Source organism: Penicillium lagena (genome assembly GCF_028827675.1).
Source record: "Penicillium lagena strain IBT 129212 chromosome Unknown utg000008l_segment0_segment0, whole genome shotgun sequence".
Lineage (NCBI taxonomy): Eukaryota > Fungi > Ascomycota > Eurotiomycetes > Eurotiales > Aspergillaceae > Penicillium > Penicillium lagena.
In genome coordinates this window covers 2551205-2571172 of record NW_026623229.1, presented here as the reverse complement: position 1 = coordinate 2571172, position 19968 = coordinate 2551205, and the positions used below count along the sequence as shown (strand labels likewise).

General features: G+C 51.7%; 11 protein-coding genes across 11 annotated transcripts; 7 read left to right on the top strand and 4 right to left on the bottom strand.

Annotated features, from left to right (window-relative positions):
* Nucleotides 1-11: 11 nt before the first annotated feature.
* Nucleotides 12-1320, top strand: N7510_011641 (methionine aminopeptidase MAP1; the record flags this gene model as incomplete). Its single annotated transcript, XM_056983565.1, has 3 exons — nucleotides 12-149; nucleotides 211-609; nucleotides 661-1320. Coding segments are annotated over 3 exons (1197 nt in total), but the record flags the coding sequence as incomplete, so codon positions are not given.
* Nucleotides 1321-1587: 267 nt separating this feature from the next.
* Nucleotides 1588-3431, top strand: N7510_011640 (putative MFS multidrug transporter; the record flags this gene model as incomplete). Its single annotated transcript, XM_056983564.1, has 5 exons — nucleotides 1588-1761; nucleotides 1819-2221; nucleotides 2275-2308; nucleotides 2363-3036; nucleotides 3088-3431. The coding sequence occupies 5 exons, from the start codon at nucleotides 1588-1590 to the stop codon at nucleotides 3429-3431; spliced, it is 1629 nt and encodes a 542-aa protein (XP_056829058.1).
* Nucleotides 3432-4229: 798 nt separating this feature from the next.
* On the top strand, nucleotides 4230-5530 carry N7510_011639 (tyrosinase family protein; the record flags this gene model as incomplete). The annotated part of the gene is made up of 2 exons (XM_056983563.1): nucleotides 4230-4664; nucleotides 4715-5530. The coding sequence occupies 2 exons, from the start codon at nucleotides 4230-4232 to the stop codon at nucleotides 5528-5530; spliced, it is 1251 nt and encodes a 416-aa protein (XP_056829057.1).
* Nucleotides 5531-6001: 471 nt separating this feature from the next.
* Nucleotides 6002-9331, top strand: N7510_011638 (EF hand domain protein; the record flags this gene model as incomplete). Its single annotated transcript, XM_056983562.1, has 1 exon — nucleotides 6002-9331. One exon carries the CDS (start codon nucleotides 6002-6004, stop codon nucleotides 9329-9331), a length of 3330 nt encoding a protein of 1109 aa, XP_056829056.1.
* Nucleotides 9332-9566: 235 nt separating this feature from the next.
* On the bottom strand, nucleotides 9567-10856 carry N7510_011637 (zinc-dependent alcohol dehydrogenase family protein; the record flags this gene model as incomplete). The annotated part of the gene is made up of 5 exons (XM_056983561.1): nucleotides 9567-9688; nucleotides 9745-10498; nucleotides 10551-10619; nucleotides 10673-10758; nucleotides 10808-10856. The coding sequence occupies 5 exons, from the start codon at nucleotides 10854-10856 to the stop codon at nucleotides 9567-9569; spliced, it is 1080 nt and encodes a 359-aa protein (XP_056829055.1).
* Nucleotides 10857-11691: 835 nt separating this feature from the next.
* Nucleotides 11692-13508, bottom strand: N7510_011636 (sugar porter family MFS transporter; the record flags this gene model as incomplete). Its single annotated transcript, XM_056983560.1, has 5 exons — nucleotides 11692-12083; nucleotides 12145-12725; nucleotides 12779-13016; nucleotides 13073-13349; nucleotides 13404-13508. The coding sequence occupies 5 exons, from the start codon at nucleotides 13506-13508 to the stop codon at nucleotides 11692-11694; spliced, it is 1593 nt and encodes a 530-aa protein (XP_056829054.1).
* Nucleotides 13509-13811: 303 nt separating this feature from the next.
* N7510_011635 (Zn(II)2Cys6 transcription factor domain-containing protein) lies at nucleotides 13812-15657 on the top strand (the record flags this gene model as incomplete). Its single annotated transcript, XM_056983559.1, has 4 exons — nucleotides 13812-13990; nucleotides 14045-14771; nucleotides 14833-14886; nucleotides 14950-15657. 4 exons carry the CDS (start codon nucleotides 13812-13814, stop codon nucleotides 15655-15657), a joined length of 1668 nt encoding a protein of 555 aa, XP_056829053.1.
* A 93-nt stretch (nucleotides 15658-15750) lies between these two features.
* On the top strand, nucleotides 15751-16092 carry N7510_011634 (uncharacterized protein; the record flags this gene model as incomplete). The annotated part of the gene is made up of 2 exons (XM_056983558.1): nucleotides 15751-15859; nucleotides 15905-16092. 2 exons carry the CDS (start codon nucleotides 15751-15753, stop codon nucleotides 16090-16092), a joined length of 297 nt encoding a protein of 98 aa, XP_056829052.1.
* Nucleotides 16093-16158: 66 nt separating this feature from the next.
* N7510_011633 (SMP-30/gluconolactonase/LRE family protein) lies at nucleotides 16159-17383 on the bottom strand (the record flags this gene model as incomplete). Its single annotated transcript, XM_056983557.1, has 2 exons — nucleotides 16159-16465; nucleotides 16539-17383. 2 exons carry the CDS (start codon nucleotides 17381-17383, stop codon nucleotides 16159-16161), a joined length of 1152 nt encoding a protein of 383 aa, XP_056829051.1.
* A 233-nt stretch (nucleotides 17384-17616) lies between these two features.
* Nucleotides 17617-18529, top strand: N7510_011632 (class II fructose-bisphosphate aldolase; the record flags this gene model as incomplete). Its single annotated transcript, XM_056983556.1, has 2 exons — nucleotides 17617-18203; nucleotides 18259-18529. 2 exons carry the CDS (start codon nucleotides 17617-17619, stop codon nucleotides 18527-18529), a joined length of 858 nt encoding a protein of 285 aa, XP_056829050.1.
* A 336-nt stretch (nucleotides 18530-18865) lies between these two features.
* On the bottom strand, nucleotides 18866-19745 carry N7510_011631 (SDR family NAD(P)-dependent oxidoreductase; the record flags this gene model as incomplete). Its single annotated transcript, XM_056983555.1, has 2 exons — nucleotides 18866-19328; nucleotides 19396-19745. The coding sequence occupies 2 exons, from the start codon at nucleotides 19743-19745 to the stop codon at nucleotides 18866-18868; spliced, it is 813 nt and encodes a 270-aa protein (XP_056829049.1).
* Between the last annotated feature and the right edge of the window lie 223 nt (nucleotides 19746-19968).

Genomic DNA, 19968 nt, shown 5'->3' with positions numbered 1-19968 from the left:
ACGATCATCAGTCAACGATGGCAGCCACGGCCCGAAAATGCATTGGCTTGGAGTGCCCCAATGATGCAGGCACTCTGCAGTGCCCGACCTGTCTGAAGGCGGGCACTGACAGCTTCTTCTGCTCACAGGACTGCTTCAAACGGAGTTGGGTATGATCCGATCTCTCTATCTGCTGTGTTGACATTGTGGCTGACTCCACGGCTGCTGTAGACCGAGCACAAGGCCATACACAAGAAGAGTAATATCCTCACCAATCTCTTCCCTCCCAAGGTAGTCTCTGAACCAGATCCAGCCACCGGTCACTTTAACCCCTTCCCGTCCTTCCAATTCACCGGCCCGCTGCGTCCAGTGTATCCTCTGTCGCCCAAACGCACTATCCCCAAGTCGATCCCGCACCCGGACTACTCTCGCGACGGCATCCCACGCTCCGAGCAGCGCCTGGTCGGCCGGCACAACATCACGATTCTGAACAAGGAGGAGCAGGAGGGAATGCGCAAGGTCTGTCGGCTGGCACGGGAGGTACTGGATCTTGCCGCGGCGGCGATCAAGCCCGGCGTCACGACGGACTATATCGACGAAGTGGTCCACAAGGCCTGCATTGAGCGTGAGGTATGTTGTTGACATAACCGCCACTCTGGGGAAACACACTGACGTTCGCAGTCATATCCGTCACCACTGAACTATGTGCACTTCCCGAAATCCGTCTGTACTTCGATCAACGAGACCATCTGCCACGGCATTCCCGACCAGCGGCCGCTGGAAGACGGCGATATCGTCAACATCGACGTGACCCTGTACCACAAGGGATTCCACGGAGATCTCAACGAGACGTACTATGTTGGCGAGAAGGCTCGTGCGAACGCAGACGCCGTGCGCGTGGTGGAGACGGCGCGCGAGTGTCTAGACATGTCCATTGACCTGGTGAAGCCGGGCATGCTGTTCCGGGATCCCGGCAACGTGATCGAGAAGCACGCCAAGAGCCGCAACTGCAGCGTTGTCAAGACCTACTGCGGCCACGGAATCAACCAGCTGTTCCACTGCGCGCCCAACGTTCCTCACTACGGCAAAAACAAGGCTGTCGGTACTGCAAAGCCCGGCATGTGCTTTACGATTGAACCCATGATTAACCTGGGCACGCACCGCGATCGTACCTGGCCAGATGATTGGACCAGCACGACCGCTGATGGGTCACTGTCGGCTCAGTTTGAGCACACCCTGCTGGTGACCGAGGATGGGGTCGAGGTGCTGACGGCGCGGCTGCCCGATTCGCCTGGCGGGCCCATCCCGATTCCCGTGGCGGAAGAGAAGAACGGGAATTGAGATCTAGTCTAGCTTAGATATCTCCAAACTGCATCTATCCATCTATCTACTACTATGGTAGTGACCTCCGATCCCTAACTACGAATGAGTTGCCGACGTATAGTTCTCATTGGTCCGATATCGGCTAATCCGGCTGTTCAAAGGCGGGGTGTGTTATCACCACGTGACGGTGTGAGGATCATTGACGGGTTTCACGCCGAGCGGGTTTTGAGGTTTGTGAGGATCTCCTGGGCTACTGGGGACCATTCGGGGCAAGAAACAAGGGAAATGCCTCCAGACCGAGAACCCAACGAGACATCCCCTCTGCTGAGAGCGCAGGGGGATGCCCACCCTCCCTCCACGGGGGCCATTGCCTCGCAGTGTGACGAAGAGCAGGCAAAGGAGCCGTTCCCCGATGCGCGGAAGCAGCTGAAATATATTGTCCCTGCAATTTCCCTGGGAGTATGAAGGATCCCCGTTCAACCCATAAATCAACATGATTAACCTTGCATACTATAGATTTTTCTCTCCGCCGCAGATCAGACAATCATCATGGCCAGCTATGGTCAAATCGGCAGTGATCTCAAAGCTTTAAATTTGACGAGCTGGATTGCAACTTCATACTTTCTCACTCTCACCTCGTTCCAACCACTATATGGCAAGTTGTCCGATATCTTCGGCCGCAAGCAATGCCTGCTTTTCGCGTATGCCATTTTTGGAATAGGGAATCTGTTCTGCGGGCTGGCTCGCAATATCAATGAGTTGATTGCTGCGCGGGTCTTCCAAGGGATTGGTGGCGGTGGTATGACTACCGTGGTCAGTATTCTGATGAGTGATATTGTCCCGCTGCGGGATCGGGGCTTGTGGCAGGGTATTATCAATATTATCTATGCCACTGGCTCGGGCACGGGTGCGCCGTTAGGTATGGCCATCCAATCATTTTTATGCGGACCAACACTGATTGATACCTCCTAGGTGGAATATTGGCTGATTACATTGGCTGGCGCTGGTGCGTATCCCCTGGTTTTCTACCTGAAATTCTTCTCTGACAGTCTCTCTGCAGGGCTTTCCTAGCACAATTTCCTCTGTGCATTATTGCCTTTATCGCCGTATCCTTCATGTTGAAGCTCCCGCCCCGTGAAAACGCCCACTGGAAGACCAAGCTCCGGCGCATCGATTTCCTCGGCGCTATCGTCCTCGTCGGTGCCGTATTCGGTTTCCTGCTGGGTCTGGACCGAGGCAGCAACGTCTCCTGGAAGATGCCGATCACGATCATCTCGCTGAGCGTCTCAGTTGTGCTATTCGTGCTCTTCCTCCTGGTCGAGATCTACCTCGCGGCTGAGCCCTTTGCGCCGGGACACATCATCTTCGACCGGACCTTCTTTGCTTGCTACTGCTGCAATTTCTTCAGCTTTGGAGGCTGGCTCGCTGCGCTGTTCTATATCCCGTTGTATTTCCAGGCAGTCGATGGCGTATCTGCCACTGTCGCGGGTCTACGTTTGCTTCCTAGTATCCTAGCCGGCGTGACCGGTTCTTTGTTCGCGGGTTTTGTCATGAAATGGTCTGGAAAGTATTACTGGCTGACTGTTGCTGCATACACTTCTCTGACAACGGGGTGTTTCTGTGTCTGTCTTTTCTCGGGCGCTGCTGTGGAAAGCACGGTTATGATGATTATGGGAATGGTCATGGCCGCGTTTGGCAATGGCATCGGAGTTACGTCGACCTTGATTGGCCTGAGTAAGTTCTTGACATTCCCCGCCCTATAAGACTTACTAACCGATTAACCAGTTTCAAACGCTACACACGAAGACCAGGCCGTGGTGACAGCCTGCTCATATCTCTTCCGTTCCCTGGGCTCCGTCATCGGCCTGTCGCTATCATCGACCGTAGTCCAACAACTCCTCCGCGCTCGACTACGCTCCGAACTACACAGCAGCAAAGACATCGACCAGATTGTCGACGGCGTTCGAGAGAGTCTCGATTTCATCAAGAAACTCGATCCCGAAGTCGCCCGGATCGTGCGCAACTGCTACGGCTGGTCCACGAACAAGGGCTTCGGCTTTATGGTGGTGGTGGTGTTTTTCGCGCTGTTTAGCAGCTTCTTCATTCGGGAGAGTAAGCTGAATCGCTGAGAGAACTAGATGGAAAAGTACATAGTGTCAAGGGGTGAGTGAAGGGTTGGCATTTCTTTTATTACGGACGCTCTATGTACATACCCCTTTGCATTTGCATGTGGATGGAATTAGATGGATGGAAGAAGTAGCATCGCATTTTGATAAAATTGTCAATGATCACGATCTAGAGTTTGAGATCATAGCCGCTTCTGTTCTTTCTTGTACAGTTGGAGCTGGAGAAATGGTTTGCCCTAACTACTTTCGATCTCAATTGGAGTCGGAAGATAATGAGGATATAACAGTTACTCTCTTCAAACTCACCCTCTATAAGGTTAAAATGCAATCATTGCACAGACTCTTTGGAAATAATAGCCCCCACACTCCATCAGGCCGTTACACGGTCTGGCCCGCTCGCTTTCATTTTCTTGAACCCTGTTGATCACTGCTTTTACTGGTGATAAAAACCGCCTTGGCCATCCTTGGCCAGGCTCCCCCTGATCCTGATGGCCTCAAAGCCAATATTTATCACGCTAACAATGCCTAGAACTTGAGGTTCCTAGCAGGGATCTTTTGAGCCAATTACGCCAATCTGGGGCTTCTGAAGGGAGTGCCCCATTGGCAAAACCACGCGCTTCGGTCTGGGCTCATTTCCCTGGACCCTGAGCTAGACATCCTGCCTTGGCTTTCGTGTTGGTGCTGGCTCAGTTCAATGAAAATGTCTCCATCCGTTTATTATTCGACGCCTTGCGCGGTGTCCCCTCCTTCGCATTCTTATCGTCGCGTCTCTGGGTGACTGCTCTCTCTCTAGCCGTCACCATGGTTGCCATTGTGCTTCTAATTCTGGGAGTTCTGGCATCTCAGATCCCCGGCGTGCCAGCATCCGCCCATAAACATGGTCGTAATGCTCACCACCGTCCTCCGCCCTCCCCGGCAACACCCACTGCTGCGTCCACGGAGACAGCAGCCGCAGCAGCTCAGCTAGATCGTCTGTCACAGGTTGCTCTTCAAAACGCAATTGAGAAATTTGAGGAAGAGCTGATAAGCCCAGATGGCTGCAATGCGCTAAATCTGCGAGTGCGGCGTGACTGGAGGGACTTCTCTTACCGGGATAAGAGGGAGTATATCGATTCCGTGCTCTGTTTACAAAGGCTGCCGGCGCGGACTCCGTCGAAGCTGGCTCCGGGGGCGAAGACTCGCTTCGATGACTTTGTGGTAACCCACATCAACAAGACTATGGAAATCCATTACACTGTATGTGTTTTTTCGGATAGCTTTCTTCTGTCCAATGCTGATTTCAGTAGGGTACATTCTTGGCCTGGCACCGATATTTCGTCCATGGATTTGAAACCGCTCTTCGCGATGAATGCGGTTATACTGGCGACTATCCGTATTGGGACTGGGGCGCTGATACTCACGACATGTCCAAGTCGCCCGTCTTCGATGGAAGCGAGACGTCCATGTCTGGCAACGGCGTCCACATCCGCGACGCGAAAGATATCCAACTGAAAATGGGTAACATCGCTCCCATATCTCTGCCAGCTGGCACGGGGGGAGGATGCGTCCATAATGGACCATTCAAGGACTACACGGTAAACCTGGGCCCGGGGCCTCTGGAGCTATGTGGTGGAAACGTGAGCAAAGTAGCTCACCCGATGGACTACAACCCACGCTGTTTCAGGCGCGACCTGACCACGGAGATCCTGCAACAATACGCCAATTACACGTCCATCGTGTCACTGATCATCAATAACAACAACATCTGGGACTTTCAAATGGCCATGCAAGGAATACCAGGCAGTGGAACCATCGGCGTCCATGGGGGCGGCCACTATGCGATGGGCGGTGATCCCGGCCGCGACGTCTTCATGAGCCCCGGTGACCCGGCCTTCTGGCTTCATCACGGCATGATCGACCGCGTGTGGTGGATCTGGCAGAACCTGGACTTGGAGACGCGTCAGAATGCTATCGCGGGTACTGGCACATTTTTAAATCAGCCGCCTTCGCCGAACACCACCCTTGCCACTGTGATTGACCTGGGTTGGGCGAACCTTGGACCTATTGCTATGAAGGATCTTATGAGTGCCAGTGATGGGCCTTTCTGCTATGTGTATAGATGAAGGGATAATGTGAGGGTAAATGTGTTTTAATTTTGTGAAGGATGGTAATGTATATAGCTAAAAAATTAATTTATGATATACATATGATATGACCTTTCTATTGAGCAAGGAGCCGCATAGCAGCGTAGGTCTGATATATATCTGAGTGACAGTGTTTGCGCCAGAACAAGGCCATATTTATGTTGCGAATTTCGACAGTTTATTTATCACCCATAATAATCACTTAGAAAAGACTAACTCATATTGTGGTAGTGATGTACATACCATTCAGGTCTAACCCCGTGATGTCCGAGCTCCACACCCTTTCCGACACCATCATCCGCTTCGCACCTACACCTTCGCCGATCACTCATTCACTCGGACCACTTGGGCTTGTTTTTTGCTGCCCTCTGTTTCTCCAAGACAATCCACCAACAATGATCTCTCTTCAACTCCCCTGACAATTTCTTTGCAGCTTCAAGCTCAACGGCCATGCCCACACCGCATTCGGGGCCGGTCTCGTTGACAAGGTACCGGCCCATCCTCTACCTCTTCACCGGTGTCGCAGCAGCCTATGCAGTTGTCTACATCCATAACAATGTCATTTTGCCACGGCGTTCCCAACCCTCGCTGCGACGTCGAAATGCTGTGCGCCGCCACCGACGAAGCGACGCCGAAGAACTCGCGTTGCTTGAGACCCCGTCCTACCGAGCCATCACCCACCTCGAACAACTGGAGCGGCAGAATGGAGTGTACGGAACATTTCGCATCGAGACCGAAGACGGACGACGTGTGGAAAGTGGCCTCTTGCCTTCGCTACTCGCAACCCGCGACCAGCTGATGGAGGAGGTTGGCGTCCCTCCGGCCCACGCGGAGCGCATGCGCGAAATGATGGAGGATACTTTTCTGGAATCTTTTCTTGCTCTCGACTTTCCCTCCTCACACACCCTTGCAGACAACAGCCCAGAAAGGACTTACTTGACGGAGCAACTTCAACGACGAGGGATTTCCCGGGCGGGCATTGAGAGGGCGTTGATACGGTTCAATGGAGACGAAAATTATGGAGACGAGCTGCGCCGGCGGAGGCAGAATGGCGAGCGCGTAACGCTCTCTACTTCCACCTTCCCAGATGTGTCAATGCCGCCGCAGAATCTTGATGGTGTGGAAACGGTGGTTGATGACCAGAGTGTCTTTTCCTGGAGGGATGGGAACAACGATGCCTCTCCGACACGAGAGGGTCAGAATCTACTGAATCTGCTGTACCATATTGCCGAGGACCAGGCGCGGAGAGACGGTTATATTCACCGAGGCGTGACTTGCAACAGCTGCGGCGCCATGCCCATCCAGGGTATTCGATACCGATGTGCGAACTGCATCGACTATGATCTTTGTGAAACATGCGAGGCGATGCAAGTACATATCAAAACACATCTGTTCTATAAGGTGCGGATTCCGGCTCCCTTCTTGGGCAACCCACGACAATCACAGCCGGTGTGGTATCCTGGGAAGCCCGCGATGCTCCCACGCAGCCTTCCACGGCCCCTAGCAAAGCGCCTTATGAAGGAGACGAGTTTCGAAAACACCGAGCTCGATGCCCTCTGGGACCAGTTCCGCTGCCTAGCGAACTACGAATGGGCAGATGATCCGAACAAGCTGTACATGGCCATCGACCGCAAAACATTTGACCGGTGCTTTGTGCCCAATACCTCCATTCGGCCGCCTCCTCCCAGTCTTATCTACGACCGCATGTTTGCGTTCTATGACACAAATAACGACAACCTCATCGGGTTTGAAGAATTCCTCAAGGGGTTGGCGAGTTTGAATAATAAAAGTAACGATGAAAGGCTGCGACGTGTCTTTCGCGGATACGATATCGACGGAGATGGCTACGTGGAGCGCAAGGACTTCCTCCGAGTTTTCAGAGCGTACTATGCTCTCAGTCGGGAACTCACCCGGGATATGGTTGCTGGGATGGAGGATGACTTTTTGGAGGGTGGCGCTCGCGATGTCGTTCTTGGTAGTCAGCCTATCAGCTCTGCGTTTCCAGGCAACATCCCCTCGGGAGAGCCTTCACGGACTGGTGAGGGCAAACGGGCGAATCAAGATGGCGATATGGAAATCGTCGACAATGAAGGTATCTTGCGACAGGATGGTGATGATACTGGTGACCGTCACGAAATCATCGGTGACGCTGCCGTTAGAGAGCAGTTCGGTCGAGTGCGTCCGATGTTCCCGTCGACACTTCGCCTTCCTCGTGCCGAGGTCGAAGCTTCCCAAGCGGAACTTAATCATGGTGGTGACGATGACGATGATGCCAGCGAATCTTCCGACGAGTCCAGCTCCTCAGTTGCCAGCGGAAACTGGCCACCAGCCGAACACATCCACGAGGAAGACATTATTGACGCACTGGGAACATATGTTCCTCCTCAAGAGATTACCGATCCCGTCGACAGAGCTCGTATCGCTACCTCGGTGTATCACCGAATGCGCGATGACGATCGTCGCCGAGTAGACGAGGCTCGACGATTTGGTATTGACGAGCGCTGGAGACGCCGGGCATTCTACACGGATGAAGAAGATGGTGCAACCGTCCCCGAGGGATATCAACGGGATCTGGCCGTGGATGATGGTCTCAGTGATGACGAGAAGCTCCATGTACCGCAGACTTTTGAATCGCACCCGCCTTCTCCCCGTTCGCGATCGTCGTCTAAGGTGCGATTCCAGGACGACCTCACCGACGATTACGATGTGCGCTCAAACCCGTCAACATCATCCCGGAGCATACCAGTTGGCGAACGGTGGGGAGGTTTCGAGATCCCGGAAGTCGAAAAAGATGTAGGCAAAGAGATTTTGTATCAGGTCACGCAACAGGGCTTCAACGAGCTTCTCGACATCTTGTTCAAACCCAAAGAGGACCTGATCATGGAGGCGTATCGGACACGAGCTGATCGCAAGGCATGGGCTCGGGAGATTGAGCTTGTGGAGAAAGCTGACCCTCAAAAGGGCACTGTCAAGGAAGCACAGGCAAGCAACGAGGAAGAACTGCGGGCGGTCACCAGTGAAAGCTCTCTCGATGACCTCTTACAGCGCTCTGGCTATGCCGTACTCAGTCCGGTAGCGGAGTCCATCAATATAGGGCCAGTGTTGGCCCCTCCATCTCCAGGGGCTGTGTCGCCCGAGGATGACGATAGCGACGACGGCGATGTTCGGCCTTCTCATCTTGGTGATCCAGGGGACGATGCTGCCATTGGCCAAGACCGGCCTTTCGAGGAGGATAATGACGAGACTGAGTCAGACGTATCTGAACCAGATTCCTCAGAAGTTTTTTCGCCAGTTGTGGACGAAGAAGAGCCGTACTCTGATCCTACATTACCACAACACCGTCCAAACGCCGAATTAGCTCGACCTCGTCTTTCTTTCCGCGACGAGCCCTCTGTGATAGCCTTACCAGAACCCTCCGTGCTCCCCTTGGGGCTCCGCCTCGAACCAAATGGCACAACCTCCCTCCCTGCACCGTCTTCTCCCATCTCCTCATCGCCCGAAGCCGAAGCCACGGCACCCAAACCCCCGCCCTCACCTATGCAGCCACTCCCACCACCAATTTCGTCGACCGATCAAGTGGCGGAACCATCTGTCCCGAAAAAACCGTCCCCCAAGACGATTGCCCGATGGGCGTACCTGAACCAAGTCGAACGCGAAGCCAAAGAGCGTGGCGGTAGTGGAGCAAAGCTTAACTTCGAGGAATTTTCGCGCCGCATGGCTGCAGACCGCGGACGGAGGCTCGGGTTTGTGGCTACCTGGATTGAAATGGCTAGTTTTTAGATTCGGCGGAGAATCTTTGTATATTAAAATCTATAGGGAAAGGAAACCAAGGAGTTTATGGTTCAAGCAAAGTAGTGAAGTCGCCTGTCTTATAATCACGCAGCTGATATTTATTCCAACCACACACCTTGAGGGTGTGGCGAGACGGGGGCCAAACTCGCGTTCTACAGCAGAGAAATCCAGAGCAAAAGAATTCGGTATTGTCTGGGCTTCCAGGGAGCCTGCCTTTAAATCTCTAGTCGAATACGATTGCGGCTTTAACTACCGACTTATTCTTCACTGCATCGAGGCACGCCTGCCAATCCTCCAGCTTGAATGTCTTGTTCACAATCCCATCAACCTTGATCCGCTTCCCTTCTGTCCAATTATTCTCCATTAGTAACTTAATTTTGCATAGGTAGCTGGATACTGACCAAGATAATCGATAGCAGCCGGAAATTTATAGGTCTGGCTAAATGAACCTAGCACATTGATCTCCTCCTTGAAAATCACGTTCGGCGACAGTGAAACACGGTCTTTATCGCCGTAAACACCGTATACTACCAACTTACCACCCTTACTTACAAAGTGGATGGCGTTTTCCAGAATCTTCGCACTTCCAGTAGCTTCCACAACAATGTCGAACCCATATGGATTATCCGTTCGAAGCTTTTCCATCCTAACGGCCGCAGCTTGTGCCTCACGTGGAAGCTCCACATACTCATCGGCCGCGTCAAGAGACTTGGCAAGCTCCATCTTCAAGCCGTCCGGTGCAGCAATCACAGTGTGACATCCGCCATTTTGGCGAAGAAGTTGAGCCAATATCAGTCCTGTCGGGCCCGCACCGAATAAAAGCACTCTTGATCCCATCCGAGGGGCGATCTTGTCCAGTCCATGTGCCGCACAGGCCGCAGGTTCCAACAGCGTCGCATTCACATTAGACAGATTCTTGAACTTAAACACGCGGTTTGCCGGGTATGAAGCATATTCTGCAAAACCTCCGTCGACCATAACACCATGGGCAATGAAGTTGTCGCAGAAGAGTTCCTTTCCCCGACGGCAGTAGTAGCAGTGTCCACATAACTCGGAGTTGTCTGCCACCACGCGATCTCCAACCTTGAAGCCCTGAACCCCGCTGCCAAATGCTGCGACTACACCCACAGTCTCATGACCAGGTACAAGAGGAAACTACGCTGCGTGGTCAGTAATCCCCATGAACCAGAGTTATGGCTTGACCTACTTGAGCTCCAAATTCACCATCATGGATGTGCAGATCGGTACCACACACTCCAGAGGCTTTGACCTTAACCTGCGCAAACTATTAGATGTGAAATTGTATGTTTTTTTGCCCAAGTTGCATACCAAGACATCTTGCTCCCGAACTTTTGGAAGGGCCTTCTCAATGATGCTGAACTTTCGAGGCGCACTGTACTCTATGTCCTCATACACTATTCTTAGCCCAGTGTACTGAGATTAGCCACAGAGAGTACCACTCACCTAGCGCTCGCATCGAAGTGGGAAGACATAAAGAATCCGTGCTATCCATGGTGGATTCGAGGAATGTAGAAATTTGGGATCTGCGAATGTGAAAAAAGCGCTTGGATAAAACAGTTAAAAAGAAAAGCCGATCGAAGTAGTTAAAAGACCCGACTATTTACATGTATGAGGTGTTTTTAGAAAAGAAAAAAAAAGACAAAATAGTAAGTTTGGAGAGGCCAGAATTGAATCACTTGGAAATGGGCAGGCAGAAAGCCACTGCGTTTTGGAAACAAGGGCCCTCGAGACGGGGGATTGTGGAGACAAACCTCTGCATTTTCAGCGTCGATCATTGCGTTAAATTAATGCCGGCATGTCTCTGACGCAATTTTGGACACGAGGCTTACCTGCCCTGTGGGACAGGGATGGACTCAATCTAAGGCACTTTCTAGACAGGCGAACAAAAGATCTAATAAGGCCCGCTGGCTTGGCCATGTGCGGGCGCTCAGAAATTACGGTATGGTCGTTGAGTACGAATCCGCCGAGAAATTACCTGTCCAAGCTTGTACTATGACATTAATCATCTTTTTGTAGGCTCTCAACTAACTTGATCATGCAGAAGTTGTCCACAGGAATACTACTTAAGTGCCTCCCTGTGGATATTTGTCGTGAAAATTAATCGGTTTTTGTGTAGAAACAAAGTCTGTTTGATGAAGAACAGACATAATTCCAAAAGTTATATTTTACAGAGAATACTTGATGCGAGCAATAGCAAATGGGAGATGAGATCTGATCTGTCGGGCCCGATCACACTTTAATCAGCATAATATTGAGGTTGTATGTCGTGCTCCAAGCCAAGCTCGGGCAAACATCGACGAAATATTTGAAATTCAAATGTTCCTAGATCAAGTTTCGACATCTTCTGTTGTTTCCAGGTGTTGCGCCGTCTCGCCTCCTTCTTTGGCCCGAATGATATGTTCATCTCGAGATTGGTATCTCTCGGGACGCTTGCTAGAGATTGCTTCCTTGTCAAGGCAGGCCAGAAGAGGAGGATTGCCGCGATAGTAGTCATCCATGTCCTCCAAAGTGCGGCCGGCTGTCTCCGGATAAAACATATAAACCACGGGCACCATAGCCGCGTTCAAAGCGATCCAAATGATGTAAAAGCGCCAGCCTAGATTTTGAATTCCGGTTGGAGTAATCTCGACAACCATGAAATTGAAGATCCAGTTTGTAGCTGCTCCCAGCGCAGCTCCTTTGGTCCGCATTGTGAGCGAGTTGATTTCAGTGGGGTACACTAAACGGTCGATTAGTTTGGAAAATCCATGGGCAGGGTGGGGTTTGGATATTGAACATACACCACGGCACACCTTGCATGCCAATCCCGAAGAAAACATAATACAAGAAGAAAAAGGCCACAGATGCCGAAGCCACTTCCTGCCGATGAGCATAGCCAGGCATCTCATTGTACCGGATGAGAGCCGTGATAAAGATGTAGCAGAAGCACATCCCTGCTGCGCCGAACATCATAAGCATTCGACGACCCCATCGCTCGACATTCGGGATGCCGACCATGGAGAAGAGTAGGTATTGAACACTATTGCATGCTGTGAGAAGCCTTGCCAAAGACTCGTCCAACCCGACGGACTTGGTGAGTACCGTTGGCAGATAGTAGGAAGTCACATTGATGCCCGAAAATTGTTGCATCGCTTGAGCTCCCATGCCAAGAATGAGACGGCGGACTGTCTTTGTGCCCGACTTTTCATGGGCTCGTCCACGCAGAATGTCGCTGAAGCTGACACTATTTGCTCGCTCGTACTCTACGCTGTATTGGATCTCGTTCATTTGAAGCTGAACAAAAGCATCGCTGCTGTCCTTATCTTCAAGATCCGCAATAATCTGTACAGCCTCATTTGCACGACCATGGGCGATAAGCCATCTGTGACACAATAAGCATCAAAAGCGCCCAATATAATAAGCATATTTGCATACCTAGGAGATTCGGGTAGCCATGGAACTGTGCAAAATAAAAGTATGTTAAAGACGAATTGGAATGATAAGGGAAAGCGCCATGAAACAGGACCACTGGCGAAAGAGAGACCGTAGTTAAGCCAATTGGCAAGAGAAAAGCCCACGAGTACGAGGACATTCTCTAGGATGACCAATTTCCCTCGCAACTGGACTTTCGATGTTTCAACCTGCCAAATGGGTGCGGTCGATGTATTGAGACCTGGAGAAGACAAGTCAGGCTCTGTATCGCTCAAGGTTCAAGTTGCTCGTGCGTACCGTTGCCGACTCCGGCGATGATTCGACCCGTCATCATTTGGCCCAGGCTGTAGGAGCTGGCCTGCAGAAGAGCACCAATTGACATGATGGTGGTGCCCAGCAAGACGGTGTTTCTGCGGCCCAGCCGCTCTCCAAGCCAGTAGGCGGAGAGCGATCCGAGACAGCAGCCCACGTCATAGATAGCGGTGACAGTGCCGAGTAAAGTCGTCTTAGATGGCCCTTCAAGATTGTGCAGTCGAAGAAAGTCTTTTGAGATCACGACTCCACTGAAGACTCCCTAGTAGTAGAATATAAGTCCTGCACATGTCTAAGCTCGTCCGATTTAACACACTTGGTCATATCCATAGAGGGTCATGTCGGCACCACAGGCCAGCGTGATCCAGAATGTTAGCCATCCGCCTCGAAGGCCGAAATATGGCTTTCCCGATTTGAACATTTTGTGCGGAAAAAAAGACACCCGGATGTCCTCAATGTCCTCCCACGTTTCGGACACCATCGCGGCTATTTATTTCTCAAGCTTGTTTCTGCGGAGACGGATCGAATCCCCGGGGTTATCAGCCCACCCCCCGCTCTTCCCCACGATCAACACTAAAACAAAAGCCGTGAGACGGCTGCCCATCGTGCGGTTAAGGGTTCGGCATGTACCCGAAGCAACTTACGACAGTGGATACCAGTGTTCCTAACGTGGGATAGTGTAGAAAGATCACGTGCTTTTCGCTGTCCCGACAGGGGATCCAACATGTCTCCCCGAGACGGGGACACGTTAGTTGCTGGAGCAAGAATGGATTCGGCTCTTGCCCACGACAATGTCGAATGCGCATGGTCTCATGCTACCGTAACGATGCATTCGCGCTCGCCCTACAGACGGACACGCGTACGAAAGTCCCGCGGCCGCGGCCTGCGGACAACGAATGGATGGTGAGTTCCTTACGTTCGGGGCTTGTCGTGCCTTTCTTGACGTGCTTAATGTAGCATAACATGTCGGAAACGACACTTGAAGTGTGATGAGGTCAAGCCAATATGCGGCGCTTGTGCCAAAAAGGACAAGCTCTGCGAATACAGCTCGGCACGTCGCAGTGTCAACATTCCGACCTCGGACAGGGCCATTAATGAGGTTCTTCCCGTGCCAACCACGCAGCAAACCACGTCTCCTGTGGGTAATAATGATCACGCATCAAGTAATGCTAATCCAAACCCCCCGGCCTACGAGCCGCATGAAGTCACTGACTTAGCCTGGACTACTTCCGAGGCGGACGCTAACCCCACTCCGCCTGCCCTACTTGACCACCTACAGGAGAGTCAGCTGGCTTCGAGCCAGAGTCCGGTGGCGTTGCAGCATAGCTATCAATCACCCTCTAATGCATCCTTTGCGGCGGTGCGATGGTTTGGGCTCCTAGCGAGTGATGCTGCTCGGGACAGCCCCAAACTGTCCACCATCCCTACTTCCTGGGCGAACCAAAGTCTCTCGCTTGACCACTCTGGTGCTGATGGTCTGATCCAACCCAGCCCGCTGCAATGCGCGACCCAGGTCTTGGATAGCCCTCCTGCCGGTGATGTAAGTCATGACCGGACACATGACGGTCTTTCGGAGGGCAGTACTCCAGGAGAGGAGCTGATTTGGCACTCACGGGAGCCAATAGAGCTTCTGCCGGCTGAGCAGACATTATTTGAACATTTCGTATATCAAGTGAGCCCTTGGGTAAGTCATTGTTCCCAAACTTGTGATTTGGACATATTTGGCTTACAACCTCCCTTCGCAGATCGATCTTTTCGATCCCACAAGCCAATTCTCTTCGTTCGTTGCACACTTGGCCGTAAGCTGATCTCTGTTTTATGGAGAAAATTATGTTCCTGGAAGACTGACTGTATATCCTCAGATACACAATGCTGGGCTTATGAATGCTATACTGGCTCTTGCATTTCGACATCTGGCCTTGAATCCCCGTCTGGATAATGGGAATATGCTCCATAAGGAGGAAGCGGCGCTCCAATATTACTACCAAACTCTCCACTACGTGCAAAGAGCCATGCAATACTCTGGTTACAAGACAAGCCTGGAGCTTCTTGCAACCACACTGATAATTTCAGCCTATGAAATGCTCGACAACTCTACTAATGACTGGGAACGGCACCTTGAAGGAGTCTTCTTGATCCAGAGGTCTCAGACTATCCATGGGGAGTCTGGTGGACTGCATTCAGCCGTGTGGTGGGCTTGGCTTTGCCAGGATATCTGGGCGGCTTTTCGAGAGAAACGCAAGACTCTGACTTTCTGGGTTCCACAGAAACCCCTTTCTGCATTATTACCGCATGAACTCGCGACGCGCTCAATCTACATTACTGCTAAAGTGATCAGCTACTGCGCTGATGTCACGACGAAAGAAACCATCCAGCATCGAATTGATGAGGCAGTTTGCCTCCGCAAAATGCTGGACGACTGGCAACGACATCTGACCATTGAGTTCTCTCCTTTGCCGCTCGGCTTAAGCAAACATTCAACATGTTTTCGACCGATCTGGATCCGCCAACCTGCATTAGGTATGGATGAGACACAGGCTCCACACTATGGTCCTTGGAAGATAAACTAACGCGACGATACAGCCGTGGCCGTCCAATTTTTTAGCGTTTCACACATTCTCTTACTTGCTCACGAGCCTAGCCTGGGAGGGTTGGAGCAGTATATGGAGCGACAGAACGTAATCAAGTGCTGCGTGGAAAATATCTGTGGCATTGCTATGACGTTGAAAGATAACCCATCTAGCTTGATGTCATCACAAGCTTTATTTATTGGTATGTTGCCCAATGCAATCCTTCTATGAAACCGGGTTAACCAAGACCTAGCGGGAATATTTACCCAAGAGCATTGTGCCCGAGAGGCTATTTTGGAGTTGCTAGAGTCCTGTCGTGAGCGAACTGGCTGGCCAGTTAGATCTTTAGGGGCAGAGCTACAGCAATTTTGGGGAAACCATGAGCCCCCAAAAGCAGCTGCCGCGAAACTGTCCATGCGGTCTGTTCCTTCATAATAACGAATTAACTTGTTTGGACTAGCAATTATTATTGTCTGTGTATTGTTTTACTTTATAAGAAGTCTATAACCCGAGCAATGCTCCCTTCACGCCCGTTCCTAATTGGACTCTCCACAAACGGTGCTCATTCAGAGCAAAAATCTCCCCGTTTCGTCCAAAACAAAAGTTTGCAACACCACCCTCAATCAAGATCCGACCCAAGAGAAGACCTCCCGGGGACCATACATTAATTCCATCCCCGCAACCACTGTACACGTTTCCTTTAATGTCACACTTAATTCCGTCTGGGATCCCCTGGTCTGCCATAGCGAAGAGCCGCCGGTTTGTGAGGAACGGCTCTCCGTGATACGTGGACACATCAAAAGCGTAACTAAATAGACATTCGAGATCAGCCATTCTGACTTAACGGATAAGTAGATCATAGAGAACACCCTTGTCCTTACATTGAAGAGGCTCGGTGATCGTCGACAGTCCCATCACCATGAACCCGATCTGTATCGGTAATGTAAACAACCTTCTCATCCGGGGAGAAGCAGATGCCATTTGGTCGCCCAAATCCATCAGCCATGGCTCGGATAGCTCCAGTATCTGGGCACCACCGGTAAACCTGGTTAGGCAGGCATGGCTGCGGCCGATAGCCCTGCTCAGAGCCGTAAATGGGATCGGTGCACCAGATCGATCCGTCCGAGTGCACCACCACGTCATTAACAGCATTAAACGGTCGTCCGAAGAAATCTCCCTTCATCAATTCAGCTTTGTACGGCGCGGTTATGGACATACGGTATAAACCGCTTGGCTCGGTCATGGACCCCTGCGCGCAAAAGAGAACGTGATCGTTGCCGTAGTTAATGCCCCCATTAGCCATAGGGATATCGGTGCGAACTTCCTCGCAGGTGAGTGGTTTCTTACTCAGGTCGACTCGAGTAATATGCACTTTTTGCTGTCCGCTTGGACTGATACATCGGTTGCTGGTAATGAAGAGACTGTTGGTGTCAGGAAAGAAAACACCAGCCTCGTGAGCGAATGAGTAAACTTGATTCTCTGCTAAGAGCTCTATTTTCGGGGACTGGCCAGTTATTGCTGCAAAACGCTGATCATGAACCTGGAACGAAGTACTCATGGTTGTGGACATGGTGAATTGCGTAGTGACGCGCCGGTAAGAGCTTTGCGATCGATATTGCTCCAGAGGGGCGAAATCAGACTGAGCGGTCGTTGAAGCTGCAAGCAGATACGAAGAACTTGGGAGAAATGTGATCAGACCAGTGAAGTCTTCAATAATTCGAACCATGAAGAGAAGACGACTTCGATTCGAAATCAGCTTTGGAGCCTCGGAGAGAAAGCGATGGTGGGGCAGGTCCTACGCCCGTCTCGAGGTCATGTCGTCCCCACGCCAATGCCGGCTCCCATTGCAGCTCCCCACGTTTAAATATGTTGACCAGCCACTCTAGCCACAATGACTTCAGCACATTCATTTTCCACAGCGCGCTGGCTTTCATTTAGTGCACTTTCCTCCGGTTCCCAATGTCCTGGAAAGACTCAAACTGCCATAGGCGCATTCTCCGTGATGCCGAAGCCGGCCGCTACGGCGTTATCGCCGCCATCGCGTACAACATCGAACAAGTTTTGGGCCTGGTTCGAGCTGCCGAGACTGCTCGCTCACCACTAATTATTCAATTCTTCCCCTGGGCCATCGAGGCCACCGATGGCTTGCTGGTGCGTACCGCTGCGGACGCTGCCAAACGCGCGAGCGTTCCCATCAGTATTCACCTCGATCATGCCCAGTCGGAAGCTATCATCAAGCGAGCAGCGGAGCTGCCTTTCGATAGTATTATGGTCGATATGTCGCACTACGAGATGGAGGTTAACTTGAAGGTGACCCGTGAGCTGGTCAAATATTGCAACGATCGCCAGAAAGCTACCGAGGCTGAGCCGGGTCGTATTGAAGGAGGAGAGGACGGAGTCATGGACACAGCGGGTTTAAAGGCATGCATGACGACCGCCGAGGAAGTGAACGACTTCGTCGACACAGGTGTGGATGTGCTTGCCCCTGCCTTTGGCAATGTCCACGGTGAATATGGTCCACGCGGCCCACAACTGGATTTCGAGAGGTAAGTCTGAATACACAATGTTTATAAATCAGTTTACTAATAGTTATCGTGTTAGATTTGAGAAGATTCGCATCCAAGCAAACGGCCGAGTTTATTTGGCCCTGCACGGCACCAACGGGTTTGCACCAGAGCTGATGAAGCGCTGCGTGGCCGCTGGTGTCACCAAGATCAACGTGAACCGGCTGGTGCTGGATGGCTACTACGACCACCTCCGAGCAAATGTGGACAAGATGCCGCACACCCAGCTTATCGAGGAGGGTATTCAGAAGGTGGCGGATCTGACCATTAAATGGATGGAGATCTGCGGGTCCGCGGGCAAGGCATGAAGAGGGATGGGAATTGTACATAGCGATAAAAGAATGTTTCAAACTCTTCTAACCAAGATGTTAACCGTGGACTTTGGGGTTTGGTGAAATTGGGCCACTACGCCACATCTTGCTTTTCCCTTTCTATTCCATAGATCATATTCTCCCAGAGCCTAATCCAACTGCTCGTGGCTTCCTGTTGGAGATTTCGAAAGAAATAGCGAAATCTTACTGAGTAAGATCTCTTGCGAAAGACCCTAAAGCAGCTATGGAAGACGAAAACGTTCTTGACTAAATTCCAACCCTCTATGTCTATTCGCTATCATAACAGGCCAAAAAATAGTAAGATTCTCACAATTACTGCAACTTACTGAACATTCCACCATCAGCCAATAACCCCGTCGCGTTCACATAACGGCTCATCTCCTCACAAGCCAAGAAAACTGCGGGGCCGGCCATATCCTCCGGGTCGCCAATGCGACCGAGGGGAATGCGCTCCTCGAGAGCGGCCTTCTTGGTGGGGTTCTTCATGTCATGGTCGGCCAGCTGGGTGGCAATGGTGCCAGGCATCAATGCATTGCAACGGATCTGATCTTTGCCAAGGGCAATCGCCATAGACTGCATCATGGAGAGAATAGCGGCCTTCGTGGGGGTGTAATGGGTCTGGAAGCCACCGCCGAGCAGGGCGCTAACGGAGGAAATGCCAATGATCGAGCCGCCATGCCCTTGCTTCACCATCTGACGAGCGGCAGCTTGACAGGAATAGAAGGAGCCCTTGACGTTGACGTCGACACTGTGGTCGAGGAGAGATGGCTCAATCCTAGATATATTAGCGCGTTTGGCCTTTTGCGGCGTGACTCGATTCCGTCACTCTGAAGTTAACTGACTTGAGGAACTCCGCTTGTTTGAACACACCCGCATTGGCGACAAAAATGTCCAGCCCGCCCCATTGAGACACAGCCTCTTTGATCAGGTTGGTGCTGGTCTCGGGGTTGGTCACGTCTCCGGGTAGCTCTAAGATATCGCCCGCCTGGATGCCCTTGTTCTTGATCGCCTTGACCTCCTCGAGAAGACTATGGCGATGCACTTCATCCTGGCGAAGACCCAAGTGGTTGACGGCTACATTGCATCCTTGCGTGATGTATGCCAATACAATCGCGCGACCGATTCCAGTGGTGCCACCGGTGATCGCCGCGGTCTTGCCTTTGAGCAGGTTCCAGGCGGGCAGCGCAGCCATTGCAAATCAAGCTATAGCGACGAAAAATGAAGGAACTGGAGAACTGAAGGGGTTGGAGAAAATCAGAATTCTGTTGTGTCGAAGGGGAACAGGTGATGACGGTCTGGAGCGCTCCCAAAAGTTGCATCGCTGCATTATTATTATTAGCCGGAGCGGCTCTTCTCTCACCCCCGCGTCCTGTCGTCCTGTGATGACGGGCCCAATGAGGACGCAGCTCATGGAT